We start from the raw sequence: 20,662 nt of genomic DNA on the forward strand, positions 1-20,662 counted from the left end.
GACGAGTTTCTATCAGCTGTAGTTGTGTCAGCATTAAACATGAACTCAGATGCTAAATGGAGCCTTTCGCTTCCCTTTAAAGATATGATCAGCAAACTAAGAGCAGGATGAGGGAACAATTAAGAGTCCCAACAGAAAGACGATAAAACCTGAAGACTTCTCCAAGAACCTCTGACAGGACACTTAATGAGCCTCTATTAGTCTGTTTTGTGGAGTCAGGCTTTATAAACTGCAGCAGCCGTGTGTGTGTGTGTGTGTGTTTGTGTGTGTGTGCGTGTGTGTGTATTACCATTTTCCCACAGGAGCGCCCGTCGTTCCAGGTATACGATCCGCTGGAGAAGTCGCTGCAGGCGCTGGACAGCGACAGCTCGCTGCTGCTGCAGCTGCTGCGCGGGTACGAGGGCGGCGGCACCGTCAGGCTCAGCTGGCTCAGACACTTCACCACCGGGAAGCCCAGCTTTCCATTCAGCTGCACCTCCTGCTGGGTGGGAAACATCCATGAAGCTGTGCTGAACGACTTATCAGAGGACCCACTGACCCCTGTGACCCTCCAAAGTTAACGACGGAGGAATAAAACTCTCCAGTTAGCATTAGCAGAACCGATCTGGAGCATTCCCGTATTAATAAGTGGACTGAATCCATAAATAAATCTTTTTTTTCTTCAATGTTCATCAGTTTTTCTCTGAAGCTGCTGGTTAGCGTAGCATGGCTAATTGCTACCTCGCTGGTAATTCCGTGATGAAACGTGTTCAACAACCTTTTGACAGACCAATCAAACATCGTGGAGTGAAAACTTTGCAAACTTAAAAAGCACGAGTGAGGTTTTTCATGTGCAGCCGCCAGATGTTGGTACAATTAGCAGAGAAAAGATTCTGATTTCAGTCCTTACTGGAGGACGCGTGTGCTTTCTAACACGCTCTCCGTCCTGCAGCCCAGTTTATCAAGGGTAAAAAAAGGTAAAAGAATGGAGCTAACTCATCTGCTAATGCATAATACATAAGATGAGTAATGTCGCATTGGGTCCTGTGGAGTCGTTTTTACTGAGGAGCCGTTTCAATCGATGCTTTTCTGGTAATATGACAGGGATTTATTCCTCTCAGGGCAGACTGATACAGGAGGGGTCACAGCTGGGGATATTTTCATATCTGGAAGCAATGATTTCCTGGGGGGGGGGCAGGAAGGGGTAAAGTTGTTTTAGAGAAATGCTTCTTACGGTGGAGGGCGAATCGCTGTTCCTGGAAAGGAGGAACGCTTTGCTCCTCTCGGGCTCCAGCAGCAGGTCGGCTGCAGAGAGATCCATAATCCTCGAGTGCAGCTTCTGATGGGCAGAGGGAGGCAGAAACTTTACCAAAACCTGGGAAATGAGCTTCAAAACACCTGGAAGGACACTCTAAAACAAGGTACGGCCGCAGCATGAAACACAGCACTCAATGAAATGAACCAGAATACATTCAAAGTGAAGAAAATCACTGGGCCAGCTCATAAAAGATAAGAAAAATATCTTGAATAAATATGTACAAAAATAATAAACATATCAAAAATAAAACATGAATGAAACAACATCATGATAAATTGAAAATTAGAATGAAAGAAAATCATAAGATAGTGAAAATAAAGAAGCTATTCAGAGGGATCACACATCAAAATACCTTGAATACAAGAACAGAATAATTTCAATCAGAATCAATAAATTAAATAAAACATGATTTAGTGGTAATAAATAAATCTAATAAAATATCATCGGGATAATTTCTAAATAAGTTTTACACATAATCTGAAGTGAAATTAGTGAATTAAAAAATAGATAAAACACAATTCTACAGAATTATGGACAATTAATATTGTTTGTATAGTGTGTTTGCAAGAAAGACTTACTTTTTTTGTGTGTATTTTTAAAGCATTTTCAATTAAATTAAATTGAAATAAACAATGAAATGGCCTGAAAAGAAGGTTATAAAGTATTTCAGGGAAAAAAAATGAAAATAAAGTAAAACGGGAAAGTGGTTGCAGTGGAGACTGAGCTGGTTTCCATGGTAACGCCATGAAGCCAGGAGACCCTGAATGACTTTTTCCATGGTGTCTTTCTGAAAATTGGACTTGTTTCCCCTGAAAGTGATCAGATTTCATCCTCCTCCTTCAAACTCATTAATGTCATCAGGAAGGAGGAAATAATTGCATGAGGGAGAGTGGGAATGCTTCACATTTCTTCATCTCAACATTCATCCTCCGCTCAGCTCCTCTGTCGCTAATCCCACCGCCTCGTCGCACGCGCACGCACACGCACACACACACACACACACGCACAGACAAAGAGTAAAGTGGCTGTTCGTAAAGTCAAAGTCACCTTCAGTGAGGCTGGGAAATTCCAGCACTCTGATTTTCCTCCATAAACAAAACACTCTGCAGTTATTTGTGTCCATAAAACATTCTCGACTGACGTTTATCTGCATGCACGCACGCACGCACGCGCACGCGCACACACACACACACACACACACACACACACACACACACACACACACACACACACACACACACACACACGTGCAGGCATTGACAAGCGCACACCTGCTGTGTTCAAGTATTTTGAAGATTTCCGACACAAGCACGGTTTTAATTCTCTTTTTAATTCTTTCACTGATTCAAACTGAGCTTGAATTTTAGAGTTGAAAGTGTAAAATAAATCATCATATCATTTAAGTTCTGAAAATATGACAATTCTATTGACTTCTGGAGGAAATAAAAAATAGCCCATAGTTTCATAGTCAATATTTATTTATATTCAATTAAATTAAATGTGGAGGTTAATTCTATAAACAATTGCTATTTATCTTATTCATAAAACATCAATCATTTTAAATGACAATTTGTTATGATCAACTTCATTTACTCAAATATTAAATGATGAATATTTTAAAATGCATTGAATCAATAATGATCAACATACCGATTTAATCCTCAGTAATGCATTGTTATTGTATTCAATCAGCTTAAATGATCTTAGTTCAATCCATAATTATACATTTTTATTTATTTATTCAATCTTAATTCAAATTTTGTATATCATTATGTGTCTACCTATGCATTTGTCTATTCATTCACTTAACAATCATTCAATTCTTAAACAATTCATGAATTATTTTTCTCTTCTTTTCTATTTTATTTTATGATTCTCCTCTTATTTATTTTTAAGATGGAAATTTGGTTTTTAGGACTACATAGATTCAATAAATCTTCTGTCTTTATTCATGATTTAATCTTTTTGTCAATTTATGTAGTATTTCCTTTGTTTCTTTGTTTCTTTACTCCTTCAGACTGCGAAAAACTCAAACAAGAGATTTTCTTTTTACTTTTGCTACTTGAGATTTATTCAAAGAGCAGCTGTCAGAGAGAGAAGCAGTGCTAATAAATCAGGAGGCACTCGGTTTTTGATCTAAAATGTGACTTTAGGGGGTTTGTGCAGGGTGGGAGCGCTCCGGGAGGCTCTGATCTTATCTCGGGTGCAGGATTTCACCTCCTCAGCAGCCTCATCACGCATTCAGTCGATGGAGTCAGCGGGTCAGACGAGCTGAAGGAAACTGTGACAGGAGCCACAAAACCTCACCTTCCACCCTCACATGGTGCCCAACACATGGCCTGCGGACCAAAACTGGTTGGAGAGATCCACTGCTGGGATTTGCACCACTAATGGATGCTTTTATTACAACTTGCCTGTCCCACCAGCTTAAGAAGAGATGAATGAATGTGAATCTCTGCAGAAGGGGCAGTTACTGCGTTATCGCAGGAAGTGGAGAAGCCCACCGGGAGCCCGCCCAACCTTTAATTACTGATAAGCAACGATGTGCAGACACTCAAGACGGGTGATTAAGTCTGGCTGCGCCCGAGGATCCACCCCAGGAGAGAGCTCAAACTGGTTCACGTCTCCATTATGATTCAGGCATTAAACAAAAAAAAACTGTTTTGTGGGACGAAAAAAAGTCAAGCCTCCGCTAACTGAAGCTAATTTCAGAAATCCTGCAGAGACAAACCACGATTCATCCAAATTATATATATATATATATATATATATATATATATATATATATATATATATATATATATATATATATATAAACAGGCCTTAAATGCTACAAAGTCTGGCCTCCAGGTGGCACCATTAAAGCACATTATGAGGTGTTTCCAGCTAAAACGCCACAGAAAACAGTCCACAATTTTACGCAGTGAAAAACTAGTATGAAACCCGTTTAAATCAAATTGACTTTTGTCTTTAAGTTAAGAAAAAATAGATGCACTTCTACCGTTCCATCTTATTCAGGCCCAATGGAGAGAAAGCAGCTTGGAAAGCAGCTCTTTTTTAAATAAATGTGTGATTTTTATTCCAGGAAAGCGCAACGTTTTGCCACAAAATGAAGCGAGCGTCTCCAGAGGGAGCTCTGGCACGTTGGGTGTGTCTCAGTCACCTGCAGCAGGAGGTCCGAGGCCGGTTTGATCTTCTGCTGGAACAAGATGCTCAGCGCTCTGTTCTGCTGCTCCAGGTCGAACACACGAGTCCGCAGCTTCAGACACTCCTCCCGCAGATCCTGGTGACACACACACACACACACACACACACACACACACACACACACACACACACACACACACACACACACACACACACACACACACACACACACACACACACACACACACACACACACACACACACACACACACACACACACACACACACACACACACACACGGCTCATCAGCCTGTGGTTGTTAAGGCTGAATGAAGCGTTTCCATGGCAATGATGAAGAACAAACCTTCTGCGTTAGCAGCGCCTGCACCACCTGATTGGCCACCTGAAAGGACGAGATGGAGACGTGGTGAGGAGTCCGTCTGCAGTAACACAGCTGTGTGACCGTATTCAACATTTCATTTCACAACTTTCAGCAGCTTGTTCATGATGAGTATCATCAGAGGAATAAAGACGGATTAAATTAAAAAAAGTTGAGTTTCATTCTCGAATACTGTAAAGTGAGCTGCCGCAGTGGTTTAAATAACTGAACGGAGGCACTGCGGGATGTTGAGGGAGTCACGACAGTGAGGAGACGGAGGGATGGAGGAGGCAGTTGCTGCTGCGGGAACAAGTTTCCTAATTTGTCCTGGAAGTCAGGGGCTCGGCAGAGAGGAGAACGATGCCTGAGGGTGGGGAGAGCCGCCCGCCTGGGTGGATTTCTGCCCTCTGTAAGTGGCCTCAGCGCGCCTCTGCGGGCTCGTAATGCAGCTTTGATGATGGAGGCGGCGTGCAGCACCGCCGGTCACTCCAGCTGCCCGTCCACATTTACTCATGTCATCACTTGCGTCCGCGGCCCGGCTCAAGTTCTCCGCCGGGGGCGGTGAGTGTGGGTTTGTTGTTCGATCCCCGCAGGGCTCATCGCCGCGGTGCGAGCGGAGCAATCAGAGGAGCCGCCGTCCCTTCAGGACGGATTAATGAGCGATCAATGGGAAGTAATCGGAGCTGGGTTTGTACCGGCACTGCGGTCTCACTCACAACTCTTAACGATACCACAAGAGTAATCAGTTACTGCAAAAGTATTCCTTCTGAATCGACCCGTGGTCACTGAATACAGCTGAAAATGAGTACTTAATTACAGTTACCGACTCGTACATCAATACCCCACAAGGTTGCTAACAGGCTGCTAATGCTGCTGTGAGGATTAGTTAGTTTGGGAATAAGCTCCTGCTCAAAAAGCAGTGCTATTGCAAATGCTAAAGGTAAAAATGAGTGTGGATAGAGGTACACAGCAGAAATGGTGGCTGCTCATGCTGAAGCCCAAAGAGCAGGAGAGGGAGACCGTTTATTTCAAAGCTCATGCACATCAGGTGCCGAGTGGAACTTCTCGCTTTTTCTTTTTGGATGAAATGTTGACAGACTCACCTCGTCCAGACATCGCTCGTACTGCCCCCGCTGGCTCTCGTTCTCCAAGGCCAAGGCCGAGTTCTGCTCCTGCAAACAACAGCGGCAGCGTCTTCAGCACTCAGGAGGAGGCCTCACATAAAGGTCAGGTGTCACTTCCGAGCCAATCAGGAGCACCGCTCCCTCCAACAACACGGAAAGGTCAGAACTTGCAGATCGGCCCTAATCACAGTGTCTCCTGGCTCGCCCAGCGAGGAGGCGGCGCCCTATTGATCTCTGGGAGTTTCCCATTTGTCAGAGGCAGGCGGCGGGTTCGGAGCTGTCAGGCTGCTCGCTCTCCTCGCCCTCTGACCTTTAGCGCCACAATACCACATAATAACACCGCATAGGAGAAACGGATGCTAATTAAAGCCGGACTCGTGGTCCCGGCGGAAAATCTAACGAATCAGCCCTGTAATTAAAGAGAGCGTGACACCTTCAGGTGAAGGGAGTCCCCCCGACGCCCCCCCGCACCAGCATCACACTTTAAAACAACAACTCATCCTATTCTTATAAAACACCTCTAATATGTGTTTATTCATTGTTTGTTCTCCATTGAAACTGATTCATAAGCCCAGGTAGTCACCTTTAGCAGAAATTTCTCCATTAAAGCGACCCTGCTGCAGCTTGTTTACATCTTTTAGAGTTTTCTCCTCGGTCAGAAGCTAAATAACCAGCGGGTGCTTTTATTTAGAAGCCCCGGCTGCACTGCCAAGTTAATGATTAGCATGAGTGGAGCTGGAGGAATAAGAGCGCGGGCAGTTGCTTGTTTAGCGTCAGCAGCAGCGAGGCCGTGATGTATCGCCTCGCTGCTGCTGCATCCATCACCCACACGGCCCGGCGGGGATACAAAGAGGCAGATAGCTCTTGATAAAGCCATTTAAAGTCTAATGTTTAACTAACGTGCTTCATCATGCGGATGGAGACGGAGGGAGTGCAGTTCCACCGGCCACGAGGATAACGGCCAATTATCTGCCACTTTGCTGTAATTACAGTCTGTTTTCTATCAGGGACGCCTTCAGGTGAGGCTGATAAAAATAACCTGATGTTTCTTTGCTGTAACAGACGTGACAAAGTGAAAAATTTCTCTCCTTCTCTTGGAGAAAACTTGAAGTTCCTCAGGGCCCCATTCTGGGACCGCTCCTATTTTTCATATATATGCTCCCATCTGGGCACAGTATTTGTAGAATATTTCATATGATGTATCAGAGCATTGTCGCACAAAATGTGGAGTTCCTCAGGGATCTGTCGCGGGGCCACCCCTGTTTCCTGAGAGTAAGCCTATTCGTGCCCACGTTACTTTTTATAATGTTGATCTAATGGAAACGTTGCTCAGCTTGTTCTTGTATACAATGCAGAGTATCTCTGGGATCTTTACTGGAACCACTTTTATTTTCTATTAATACGCTCCAATACTGCCACATGACTGATATTATACAGCATATTATTTTAACATGGGAGAAACTGAAGTACCCCCCCCCCCCCCCCCACCTGCTTTGGTACAGAGTGTAGAGGTCATCAGGGATCTATCCTGGGACTCTTGTTTTTGTTAAATAGGCTCCCACTTGACCCTATAATTTAATATACTACATATACGACATAGAGGTTTAGGTGGCTTTCCTTCCTCTGTGTCTCCTGGAGGTGATGATGAGGATGTTGGAAGTCCATCATCATCATTGTCATCAACAACAAGAAGAGTCAGAGGAGTGAGAGAGGAGGGAGTCGGTTGGCCTGCAGCCTAGTTTCATTAGGAGGGTAATTGTTGAGGAGATGTGAGAGGATGTGTGTCCGCTGGCTGCAGTAAAAAGGCTCCATTCCCCCCCGAGAGCAGAGCACAACAAACCCGTGAACAGACCGGGGGGCTCTGCAGGGCCTGACGAGCCGCCACGCTGTCAGACACAGCAGAGGATGGCCGAGGGGGGCAGAGAGGGACAGAAGTACCTCCAGGGCCTTCAGGCGCTCCACCAGCAGCCTGGCTTTATCTTCTGCTTGGCTGGCATCGAGCTCGGGGTCCGGCGGCTGGAGCGAGGGGCTGTCCTGCTGCTTCTGCACTTCCTCCGAGAGTTTGTCCTGGGAGAGACGAGGAGAGACGAGGAAATCAGAGAGGGAGAAACCAGCACACCAGAACAGAAAGACATGGAATAAGAGACTGAGACTTTTAACAATTGTTATCAAAGTCGTTATGTGTCGAACACAATAATACATTAAAACAGATTTAACTGGTCTTTAGTTCAGTAGTTTTTGACGGTCTTCTTTACTGAACAGAAATACTGTCTTTTCAACACACACAAATTTTAATATTAACAATGCAGAATTCAGAGTGAAGTGATCAGAGGGAACATCATCTTCACTCCCGAACATCCTATAATCCCTCATTGTGTAGTTCATTAAGCGGCAGCAGTGACCTTGAGGGTCTCCTCAGACCCCTTTCTTTTATTGTCTCATCTGTGATAATAAACTGTTGGTAATAATTCGGCGTTAATGAGGCCAAACACTCTGAGCTGACTGTCACACTGCAGCACAAACGTGCAATAAATTGTCATTTCCAGACGAGAAATGAGACATTTTTAGGTGTTTTAATCCCAAACAATTGCTCCTTTGGCTACTCTGGTGGTTGGATCTTTTTGATGTCTTCAGTTTTTTCGAGAGCCATTTGAGGTCTTTATTACGTTCCATGTCGTGAAGACTTCAGCTCATCCTCTCGCTTCAGTTCAGCAGTAAAGAGAAAATAGCCTCACGGTGACTTCCTGTGATGAACTGAAAACCATCAGAGCTTTGTCATTTAAAGGATTGAAAACCACCAGCGGGTGTCACTGAAGGGTATCGCAACACTTTCTTTACCTCAGAGGCTTTTCAAAGCAACAATAATAAAACCAATATTTACATTCTTCTACAATAAAAGCTACTGGGAGCTGTGAAAGTGTCCAAAATCACACATATGTCCTTATTTATGGCTTTAAATTGGGAAATACTTCTCACTGTACAGTCCAGGTCAGGATGGTCAGTGATCTTATCTGTGTGTGTGTATTCTCAGGTTGAAAGCTTCACTCAGCCAAAACTTTCACTGACTCTCAGGTTACTAGCAAGTCTTGATTCTCCCCAGATTATACACAGTTTTCATAATTAAAATGTCCATCAACAGTAGAATTTAGCAATTCTGGTGTTTGCACATTTCAGGATTTCTCACCATCTAAGATTTGGATTACTAAATGCTAATCGCAGCTAACATGGCTGCAGGCTAATGCTTTTACTGACAGTAGGAAGCCTGTGCATATATGTTAATGCTACTGTTAGCAGCCATGAGGAGGCTGTGTTGAAGGCGGCCATGTTGCTTTTTCATCATCGTCATGTGAACGTTGTGAATTGGGAAATGGGACCTTCCCACCTGGTAACATTCCCAGTTCATGACGCCAGCACGAGTTCAAACATTAAATGATGAATGAAGCGACCTTCGTTTAACAAGCCTTTTGTTTTTGAGTTAAATCTTCACGGCGTGGAGATTCTTTTGGAAATCAAAGGTGATTAAGCGTGTTTGTCCTGCATGAGCTGCACAGGCTTTAACGTGCGATCAATCTTCCACCCGGGCTGAGTTCTGACACACTGTCACACCTGGCGATACCTCTGCTTAATGTGCTGGACCGAATGGAGGTTAGCATTAGCACTGATGGATGGCTGCGGCCTGGCTTTTCTGCTCGCAGCTGACGGGACTCGGAGACAATGTCCTTCAGAGCACTTTGTTTTCAGGCCGATCCAATCTGCTCTCCCCACATATTAGGTTTTCAATCTTGTTTGATTCCATCAGACAATGGAGGCGATGTTTTATCGTCGGACTGCGGAGCTGGCCTGTGTTTGCCTGTGAGGTTTGTGGTTTGCTCATCAGACGGCGGTAAAGGGCTGAGTAATAATCTCCACAGAGGCAGAGGAGGGAGGGGAGGGGGCTCGTCCGTCGCGCTGCCCTTTCAAGTTATTGAGTTTGTCTGCTGAACACACAGAAAACAGCAGCAGAGAGCGGAGCCACACACCGACTGGGAATAATATAATAACCCTGGAAGTTTACTCTGTGAGACTGTGTCCATTCACCTGCAGACCACAACAGGAAGCCAACCACACACACACACACACACACACACACACACACACACACACACACACACACACACACACACACACACACACACACACACACACTGTTCTCTGGACATCGTCTAAATACACCAAAGGGGTTAAAGACACCTGAACTGTGAAGCATTGAACAGTAGAAATAATCATTCTGAAGAACAAAGATATGCTCAAAATTCATGATTTTCAGTAACGGAGCTTCGGTAACGGATAACATCGCTAAAGTGGTGAACTCACTGCTACTATAACAACGTGTTTCTGAAAACACAGGTTGAAATAATTGATCACATGAACCAGTTTTCTGTTTTTTTACGATCAATCTCATCTGGACTGAACCTCTGCCACACACACACACACACACACACACACACACACACACACACACACACACACACACACACACACACACACACACACACACACACACACACACACACACACACACACACACACACACACACACACACACACACACACACACACACACACACACACACAGTTATTTCCATAGAAACAACTGAACTTGTTTGATAGAGGCTAAAGTTTCAAAGTAATCCTGAGTCCGCTGCCGCTTGATGACATTTAATCTCATTTTCATTCCCCCCGCATCCTTTCCTTTCTTTCATTGACTCGTACAGTCATTTATAAAAATACCCTTTTTATTGCATTCTTCATGAACTAATAAAGCCCTTTTCTCTCGGGTCCCTGAAGGCATCGCGCTCTCGTGTCACCCGCAGGATGTAAGAGAATACTTACACTTTATGGACTCTGCAGCCACTATGTGCTCTTATAAAGGCACTACACCACAGCAGAGCCTTAATAAATAGTTAGAGAGTGTACGAATGAAAACATCCCGTAGAGATGCTGGGATTGATGATGGACAGACTGAAGCAGCAGCAGCATGTTAGCAAGCGCCGCTCCAAACAGTGAAGCGTGACCCTGGAGGTGACCCGGCGCTTCACACAATATATGGTTTTACTGCTTCTTCCTGCTCCTCCGCTCAATCCCAGCAGCTATCTCTGCTCTTACGTAAGGAGGTCGGCTCAGATTCACTTTATTCCGCCGTGAGCCGAGAATCAGGAGGAGGCAGCCGTAAACACAGAAGCTCTGCCTGCACCGAATCATCACCGTGTCAACAAGTGAACGCAGACTGCTAGATTCCCTTCATTCCTGCAGCAATACAATACATATGTATATACAGAGAGAGCGAGTGAGAGAGAGAGAGCTGCTCTATTGTGCAGATATATATCACAACCATCCCAAAACTATTTCCAAACCAGACCATAATGAGTCCAAAATCAGTTCATAACCCAGTTTGAAATATACCCTAAATGTGTGTCATATATGCCAAAAAAGTCTCTACAATGAAAACTAGTCCACAACTAGTTCCCCCCCAAAAATCTACAACGAGATTAAAATGAGCTCAGTCCTAAACCAGGTCATAATTAGTCCAGAACTGCAGTGAAAAATATCAAAACAACCCCGTAACTTCTATAATCTATAAATTGGATTAGAAAACAAATTAGCTTCATCACAATTCCAAAACTAGTTCATAACTCGTGTACAATGTGTAACACGTTACAACAGAATTACATTAAAATACACTGCACAACTAGTCACAGACGAGTCTTTAAGGTGTGTGTGTGTGTGTGTGTGTGTGTGTGTGTGTGTGTGTGTGTGTGTGTGTGTGTGTGTGTGTGTGTGTGTGTGTGTGTGTGTGTGTGTGTGTGTGTGTGTGTGTGTGTGTGGTGTTTACCTTGCAGGACTTCATGAGGTCCACTGTGTCAACAGCCGACTGCTCCAGGACACCCTGATTCTGCAGCAGCGACCGCACCGTCTCTTCCATCCTACACACACACAAACACGCACATGCACACGCACACGCACGCACACACACACACACACACACACACACACACACAAACAGAAAGGTTAAATAAATGCTGCAGTGCACTTTAAAATGTCCTTAAACATCTTTTCAAATTCACCTAAATCAGAAATGACCAACACTCTCAAGTGTCCTTGAAAGCCTCAATGTAAACGTGAAGCTTTCATTCAAGCGACCGCCCTCTACACGGCCCTTGAACGTAACATAAGCCATTAAACCCAGGCACTACCAACACTTGAAACTTTTCAAGCACCTCTCAAAAAAGTCCTCCAACGTCAGGAATGACTGACATTCTCCCCAAATCCAGATCTAACAAAATGCAATAAAAAAAAAAAAATAAGACACCATCAACTGTCCTCGAGGACATCCTGAGACGTTGCAGGAATCAAACGCCTCACAAACTGTTATCATTAGTATTTTAGTAGAAGAAGGTAATTTTGTGCTTTTTAATGAACCGGCGTGTCCTCAAACTGTGTTTGGAGCTGTGTTCAGTCCCTTTGCTCTGAGATTTGAAGGTTTCGGGGACTGCGGCGTCCCGAGGATTATTTTCTTGATAAAAATAAAATAATAATAACAAAAAGAATCATCTGAAAAGACTTGCAGAGTCTGAACGTGCCTTCAAAACATCTGACAGGGATCTGTTACAGAGCTGGAGAAGATGCTTGAAATGCTTCGATTCATCCTCAAATGAAACTGCACACGCACATGCGCGCACACACGCACACACACACACACACACACACACACACACACACACACACACACACACACACACACACACACACAGTGTAAATGAAAGCAGAAGGCGACTGAATCTGAGCCAGAGATGTAAGATGGATGAGTGTGGTGATATTTTTGGGCTGAATCCCACCATCTGCTGGCTTCAACACGCTGGGAACTCTTTGTCCAGACTGGGTATCAAACATGGGAACGAACACACACACACACACACACACACACACACACACACACACACACACACACACACACACACACACACACACACACACACACACACACACACACACACACACACACACAGAGCCGATTGTTTACACGACATGTGATCACCTTCTTGCATGTTTCACTCAGGTATTCCTTGTTTGCAGCAGCATGTACACAAACACACACACACACTGTTCTTCTCTCTCCCTCTCTCTCTCTCTCTGCAGTTCATCTCACCTGCTGCACACCGTTTGTATTAACAAGGACGATCACCTCCTCCTCTCTGCACGCACACGCACACACACACACACACACACACACACACACACACACACACACACACACACACACACACACACACACACACACACACAGTCATGACTCATGTGGCTGTCAGTGTGACAGAAGGCCTTGTACCAGTTGTCAAGTCCATGCAAAACCGCATGAATCATGTACAAAGTTTCACAGAGTCAAGTCCAAGTAACTTCTGCACACTAAAGACCTGCAGGACCACCGAGGAGGAGGAGGAGGAGGAGGAGGAGGAGGAGGAGGAGGAGGAGGAGGAGGAGGAGGAGGAGGAGGAGGAGGAGGAGGTGTGTTTGTGTGGAGGACATTTAGTCTAGGATTCAACAAACAGGAGTTTCGTCAAACTGTAAGTGAGCTGCAGTTTAGTGGTGAAGAAGCATCGTCAATATGTGTTCATGCCAGACATGGAGACCGCTGCTCCTCACCTCTGACAGAGTTAACCAGTCAGAACCTAGAGAGCATCTCATAATACAGCAACTTTACCAAGTACTGAGTTACTTTGTAGCTGCAGTAACTAAGAGAGTAGAATAGCTGCTTGTGTCTGTGCTGCTGTGTTCAGCTCAGTCTGCCTCCAGTCCTTATCTTCTCTTTGTCACAGCATGAAACAGCAAGAAAATCTGGAGGTAAATATGCAAACCAACGTTTCCACAGCAGTGAACACACACACACACACACACACACACACACACACACACACACACACACACACACACACACACACACACACACACACACACACACACACACACACACACACACACACACACACACACACACACACACACACACACACACACACACACACACACACTCATCTGTCTTCACTGTACAGTCAGCCAGCTGAAGCCTCTTTACATGACGGCAGCGTCGGCTAAATACTGAAGATGGATGGAAAAGAACTGTGAGATGACGGAGCACTACTTTATACACACACTTTACCTATAGCTGCATTCCAACTTTCTTGGTTACATTTAGAACACGTCACATTAGCAGCAGCGGCTGCAATCAACCAACCAATCAATCAATAAAATTTTAACGGTTATAATTTGTCACTTCTTCAACTATTCCATCTCATTTAAATGGTCGTATTGATTTGTTTCGGTGTTCTTGACTCTGTTATCAGTTCACCATGTTTTTCTAATTTATATTTTAAAACTGAAATTACATTTTTAACATTTAAATGATATTTCATGTATTTTTTGGGATTAAAAGATTTGGGTTAAATTAAATTTGTAAAATGTCCAAGATGAATGTATATACATTTTAACATTCTGATCATTTATCATATTGAGCTCTTTTCTAGTTCTATTACTTTATTTCTCTGAACATTATATTGAACCTTGAAAAGTTACAACACACTCTTACAGTCTTACTTAAACTATTGTGTTCCATATTTTAGCAACTATTCGATGCACTTTTAAACAATATGTTAACATTTTAACATTAGAATGACATATTATCAATTATATGACACAGGAAATGTTTTCACAGCTGTAGGAACTCTGAGATGACACTTTCCGAACAATCACACACGTCACAGGTTGGACTCACACACACTCACACACGCTCACACACACTCACCCCATCCGGAGCTTGTCACCATGTTTCCTCCTGCAAAGGGCCAGAAACAGTGTGCAGACGTCCCTGAGCTCCATGAGCTGAACTGCGCACTGCACAAATGTGGGTCTGAGGGTAAAATAGGCCACACGCTCATCATATAAGCCTGAGTGCTTTTCACTGGGTGGACAGGCAGCGCAGCTCCTGCTCCCATTTCCTCTGGGTCATTATCCCAAATGCTCTCTGATCATCCCCATATGGCCCCATGTTCGAGCCCCACGCAGAGCGGGAGACACCCTGCTGTGAGTCGCAGCGCAAGAGACAGGGATCCCCTCTTCTGTGCGTGTGTGTGTGTGTGTGTGTGTGTGTGTGTGTGTGTGCGCTGATTAAGAGGCTTTGACTAAAATCAACACTTTCCGTCCAGGAAAAGCTGTGATGAAAGCTCTGCAGGAAGCTTCACGTGATGCGGCCCTGAAAAGGTTTTCAGTAAAACACCAACATGAGCATGTGCTGCACGCTTCAATGCATGTTTCACACATTGCGTTCGACGTTCGGAGCTGCCGCTTTGTGCTGCGTGTTTCACACACAGTTTGAACGCCCACCGGTTGATTGGCGAGCTTAGCCCGACATTAAGCCCCCCCTCCTCATCAAAGCCTCATCCCCTTAGGCCTGTTTCTGCAGAGACCCTGCCAGGAGACCCTGTGACCCACATGAAGGAGGGCTGCATGTTACTGCTGGGTGGTGTGACAGGGGTCTGCGCCTCTGACCTCTGACCTCCACGCCCACACACGGGAGGAGGAGAGAGATCAAGAGGTCGGAGCAGTTTGTCTTCATGCTTACATTCTACTCTTTTTTTCAGAGAACTTTACTTTTTCAAAAGTAAAAGTTTTAATCTTCTGTCCTCTGTGGCAAATTAATCTTAATCTCTTAATTGATCAAACAAATATCATGACGATACTTCGATTTGCGGGGAATTTTACATTTATTTGAAATTTGAAGTGCACATGTGGAGGATGGAGATAAATGTAACACTTCCTGTTTGTTCAGATCGACCGAGGGCACTCAGTCGGCTCAGTGCCCGCAGCACTTCCACCGTGTTTGGGAGAGTGTCCATGATGACCACCACATGTTCTCCTCACAGGAAGACATCACTCCTCCACGACTTGGGTGACTTTCACACACATGTGCTCCACATGTGAGGATTCACGCCGTCGCTCTCTGGGAGACGAAAGCATCAGCGGAGCGAGTCATTCTCACAGAGTAGTTTTTGTGGAATCATTTCAGTGTTTCTGTTGATAATCTGGCGCTGATCCTCAGGTTTGCTGTTGATCTCAGACAATCGTCCAGCTGTGGACAGACGTCACACAACACGAGGTCAGCGTGCGTTACTCTGTTTGGCTTCGGGCGGACTGTCCTACTTCTGCAGCAGCAGCCTGTAATCTGACCTCCTTCTGGAGCACATGAGCATCATAACCAGCACGGTCATCCCTGGCCGGCCTGACGAGACCGACGTCCTCTGACACAATTACAAGCAGAGCGACACGTCGGAAACCAGCCGGACTCGTCCACAATCTCCGGACCAATAAACCCTGCAACTGCCTTTAATCTGTCCAACATCCGCCAAGGCGACGCCGCAGGGGGCAGGAAGTAACTTCAACCCACTTCCTGTTAATGATCCCACATGTGTCGTAGTGAGTGGATTGATGCCCCGTGGGGCTGGAGGGGCAGTTAACGTCCCCCCAATCGAAGCAGGAGTTTAGCCTTAATAAGGGAGAAGCGAGCAGCAGCGACTCCATCGTCCACATGGCTGCACAGGAGGCGTTCAGGCGCAGCAATGACGAGACGTTCCAAGTATGCGTGGAAGACTGAAAATGCAGAAAATGTTCACACGTTCTGCAGTTCCATGGACCAGATGAAGCTCCAATCTGAATTATGTAAACACTTCGATCTGATTCGACCCATTCAGGACAAAAATGGCGTCACAAAGCGCAACAGGAAATAACACTGCTCTGAAACAGGAGTCTGGAGCGCACACGTCTGGGGACAAGACTCACAAATGACCAACGTCACAGTGCAAAGCATTATGGGAAACTCCAACGCAATGAGATGGCGTTGGGATACAAGAGTGTGAGAAGTAATTCAGAAAATCTCTAGAGCTAAGTACTCAATCCTTACATACATTCAAACTTGAGTTAAAGAACGAGGTTAAAGCAGGCTGAGAGCAGCTGAGACCGCCTGCTGTGTGTGCATGTGCGTGTGCGTGTGCGTGTGTGTGTGTGTGTGTGTGGGGGGGGTGGGGGGTCTCACAAGAACACAACAGCTCATCTTCATCAACACTATCAAACTACTCGTTACCTGAGGCAGCCTCCCTCATGTTCAGGCCAAACTTCAGCGCCAAGCCCCCGTCGGACCCCCCGGACTCCATCCGCTCATCCTGTCTGAGAGCACCGGGTCCAAAGACGACCCCCCCCCCTTCATTCAGTCCCTAACTTTCCTCTGAAGGACAAGACGAGATGCCTCACACTGCTTTGTGCTGTGGGATAATCTGGGAGTTTAACGACAGCAGACCTCACTGCTACTGGTGGGGGGGCCGGCATGTGACCCTCAGCAGGATAACAGCCCCTCTGGCTGGGGGAGTGGTGTGTGTGTGTGTGTGTGTGTGTGTGTGTGTGTGGTTTTTATCTCTCAGATTAGCTCGTTGGTTAGCAGCTCCCATTCAAAGCACACCTCCATTAATTAGCAACACGCTAATCAATTCCAGCCCGGGATCAAACCCACAGCCTCCATTTCACCGACCGGACGTCCACCCGCCGCGACCCGCCGCCGTTATCTACAGGGACACATTGATGAAGTGAGCTTTCTCGTCCCATAATGCACCTCACGAGGCCGCGCTCGCGCACGTGAAAAGGAGCTCCGTCCGTAAGCTGATCAGTGAAACGGCAGAGCAAGCAGACACAAGTGGGGCAAAGGTGCAACACACAACAAAACACACCATTTTTTTTTTTTTTTTTACAGAGAACATCTCACATATAGTGAAGATGATGAAGCTTGTGTCAAATTACAAGCGCTGCACGCTCACCATCACCGATGCTTCTGTCAAGGAATTGGAACTCGTCAGAAGCCGGCACTCTTAGTTTTTACTCTCCACTAATAATCTCGAATATGTCTCCCACATAGTTGGTGTCAAATTACAAGAACAAGTCACGTGAGTGTATTTGTGCAGGTCCGTTTTAAATGAAATGCTTGTTTCCTTATTAAACGCAGCATGTTGTGGTGACCTGCTGACAGACTATTGTTTTCTTAACCCCCCCGACGTCCTCCTGCCCCCAGCAGCAGATTACGGGCGGTGAAAATCTAGTTACCGCCCCGAGAAAACAATGCTGATCACCTTCCTTCACATCAACACGTGAAGCTAAACATCCTGCAGGAGGCGCTACACTCATTTATTCACTTCACACAATCATATTTTTTCCCTTGTGATCCATTCTAATTCGCGAGTCTGTCCTTTTCTTTTCTTTACTATCTATTTGACTAATGTTATCTAAGCTTAGTGTTGCATTTTACTTTGGGAGCCAATTGTCGATTACTTATTATATTGTTATATTCTACATTTAATTATCTTGTTTTTACTTCAAGAAAAGTTCTTAAACTGTTGAGTTTAAAATGTGTAACTGTACTTCAATATTTTCTTTTAGAATTTATCCTATAATACCATTTCTACAAAGTCTTGTAAATTTGTCATCATTGTTTAATACCACATTCTATTTTATCTCCCAATACTTTTCAAATATAATATGATTTCTTTACTGTTCCATTTAACTTAAATACATTTTCATCATGTTAAAAGCACCTACACTTTTATTTTTATTTCTATAATGTGTTTTTTTTTTTGTTCGTTTTTTTTTTAAATCAATGCATTTCCTAAAGAGGTGACAGGTCTCGTTCCAGGTTGAGGAGGAGCTGAGGCGTACCTGTGCCAGTGTGGCCTCACCTGGAGAACTGCTGCTGCAGGGAGAGCATCTGCGCCCGGCCCAGCTCCGACTCCTCGCTCACCTCCCGGAGACGCTTCTCGCTCTCCAGTCGCAGGCGTCGCTCTTCCTCCAGCTCGTGGATCAGCTTCTCTCGCTGTGGACAAACACAGGACGTAAAGCCCGTTAAATCACCGCAGCTCAGGAGATCATCCAGGCACTCATATTTAGCGCCTGACCTCTGACCTTTGACCCCGCACTGTTCTGACGGTCCCAACTCAAACGTGTGGCTTGAGCATGATAGCGCTTCACAGAAACGTGAAGCTGGTTTGAGCTCAGCGCCTGTTTATCCGCTTTCTCTGGGAGCAGGTGCTGACCCGGGAGCAGCTCCTGGATCGGAGGCAGAGGTGCAGCGGTTCGATTCCCTCAGTTTCTCCGTCCTCACATCACACAGGGTTTAATCTGCTGGGTTCCCACCAGAGACGACCCGGCTCACACTGCTTTTCTCTCTCTTTAATGGGATTCTTCATTTTCTGACGGCCTCGGCCACCGAGTCCCAGCAGACCCAAACGTCCCTTCGCTTCAAGACTCACTTCAAAGCCCCTCCTGCTCCTCTGCCCCGCCTGCAGGGATGCTTCCTCTGCCAGCCTCGCTTTTCTTTTCCTTCTCCAGTTTTCTGGAGCAGTGTGGAGCACCTGCAGTCAGCGAGGACGACGAACAGACGGTCCGAGAGAAATGCTCATTTCACAGCCAGAGACTGAGGATCTCAGCAGTTCAGTTCTATTGTTCCGGAATAAACTCTGGTTTTAAATCAAAGTGTTTAAACTCAGTATGATATTGCTACAATTATGAGCTAATTAATACAAAAAAACCCAAGGTCAGACACTGTATTTGAAACGATCTGCCCAGAAAGTAGTGAAATTATGTTTGTAACACATCTCATTCAGGTCGTACTCAAGTGTGATGCCACATCAGGTATTTCTGAGAGGAGTTTGCATGTTCTCACCATGATGTGGTGACCACAGTGATGGAGCAGGAGGAGGGAATCAAACCCAGGTCTTCCTGCTGTGACGTGACAGTGCTAACCACAACGTGCTTTCATTCTAGAATTATTGAAGAAAATTAGAAGAACAACAACCCTATTATTATTTACTTTTAAATGCTACAAAAAGTTTCAGTTTGCAACCACTGCTCACTGTGCCGACCGTATGATTTATGATTTATTATATTTTGAGGAAAAATAATAGATGGAAACGAGCCTCTCTGAGCTCTGAAGATGCTCGCGTTCCATTTTAAGTGGAGTAAAGTCAAATTAAATAACTTTTTCTCAGAATTTACAGAATATATGGTAAACAAATGCAAAAAACAAGAAGCAGAAGCAGACTGATGCAAACGGATGAATTTCTTCCCTGATGGTCCTTTTCAGATGCTGCCATCTACTGGTGAGAAACGGCGACCGCAGGACAAATCTGCTCATGTTTCTGAGGATTTTTCATTGTCAGTCCATCATTAAATTGCAGAATCACCTGAAACAGACCCACACAGGTCAGATCAATCTGCATCCTGCAGGAGGACGGAAGTGAGGCTGAAGCTTGGTTCTGCAGGCTCCCGGGGGCCAAAAAGGGTTAGGGAACCCTGACAGACTGCTCACAGCAGCCGCACAGCTTCTGTTTCAAAATCTGCTTCATTTCAATGATCTCACAAGGACTGGAGCTATTCAACACTGCCACTTCTATATGAGAGAATAAAATCGACTGTTGTTTCATCGGAGCCGCACCACCGCCTGTATGCTGCAGGAGGCGCTCCGGCTCCTGCAGCAGCAGAGGAGTCTGCAGCGTGAACAAAGCATCTCTGTTCCACCAGCACAAAGGTGAGAGAGAGCAAAGTCAGAGGGAGTCCCATCGTGAAACAAGTGCAGAGTGAGGTGTTACGGG

At 45.2% G+C, this 20,662-nt stretch overlaps 1 protein-coding gene across 1 annotated transcript in view; it reads right to left on the reverse strand.

The window, feature by feature from the left end:
- The window catches only part of LOC308147425 (nck-associated protein 5-like), a 48,263-nt gene that overhangs the window by 14,315 nt on the left and 13,286 nt on the right, over positions 1–20,662 (reverse strand). Inside the window, 8 exon segments of the mRNA XM_080519557.1 lie at positions 290–478; positions 1,214–1,318; positions 4,461–4,580; positions 4,810–4,848; positions 5,928–5,996; positions 7,887–8,015; positions 11,821–11,911; positions 18,752–18,885. Coding sequence (XP_080375683.1) covers positions 290–478; positions 1,214–1,318; positions 4,461–4,580; positions 4,810–4,848; positions 5,928–5,996; positions 7,887–8,015; positions 11,821–11,911; positions 18,752–18,885 — 876 coding nt within the window.

This window comes from Blennius ocellaris (genome assembly GCF_963422515.1).
Source record: "Blennius ocellaris genome assembly, chromosome: 24".
In the NCBI taxonomy this organism is placed as follows: domain Eukaryota; kingdom Metazoa; phylum Chordata; class Actinopteri; order Blenniiformes; family Blenniidae; genus Blennius; species Blennius ocellaris.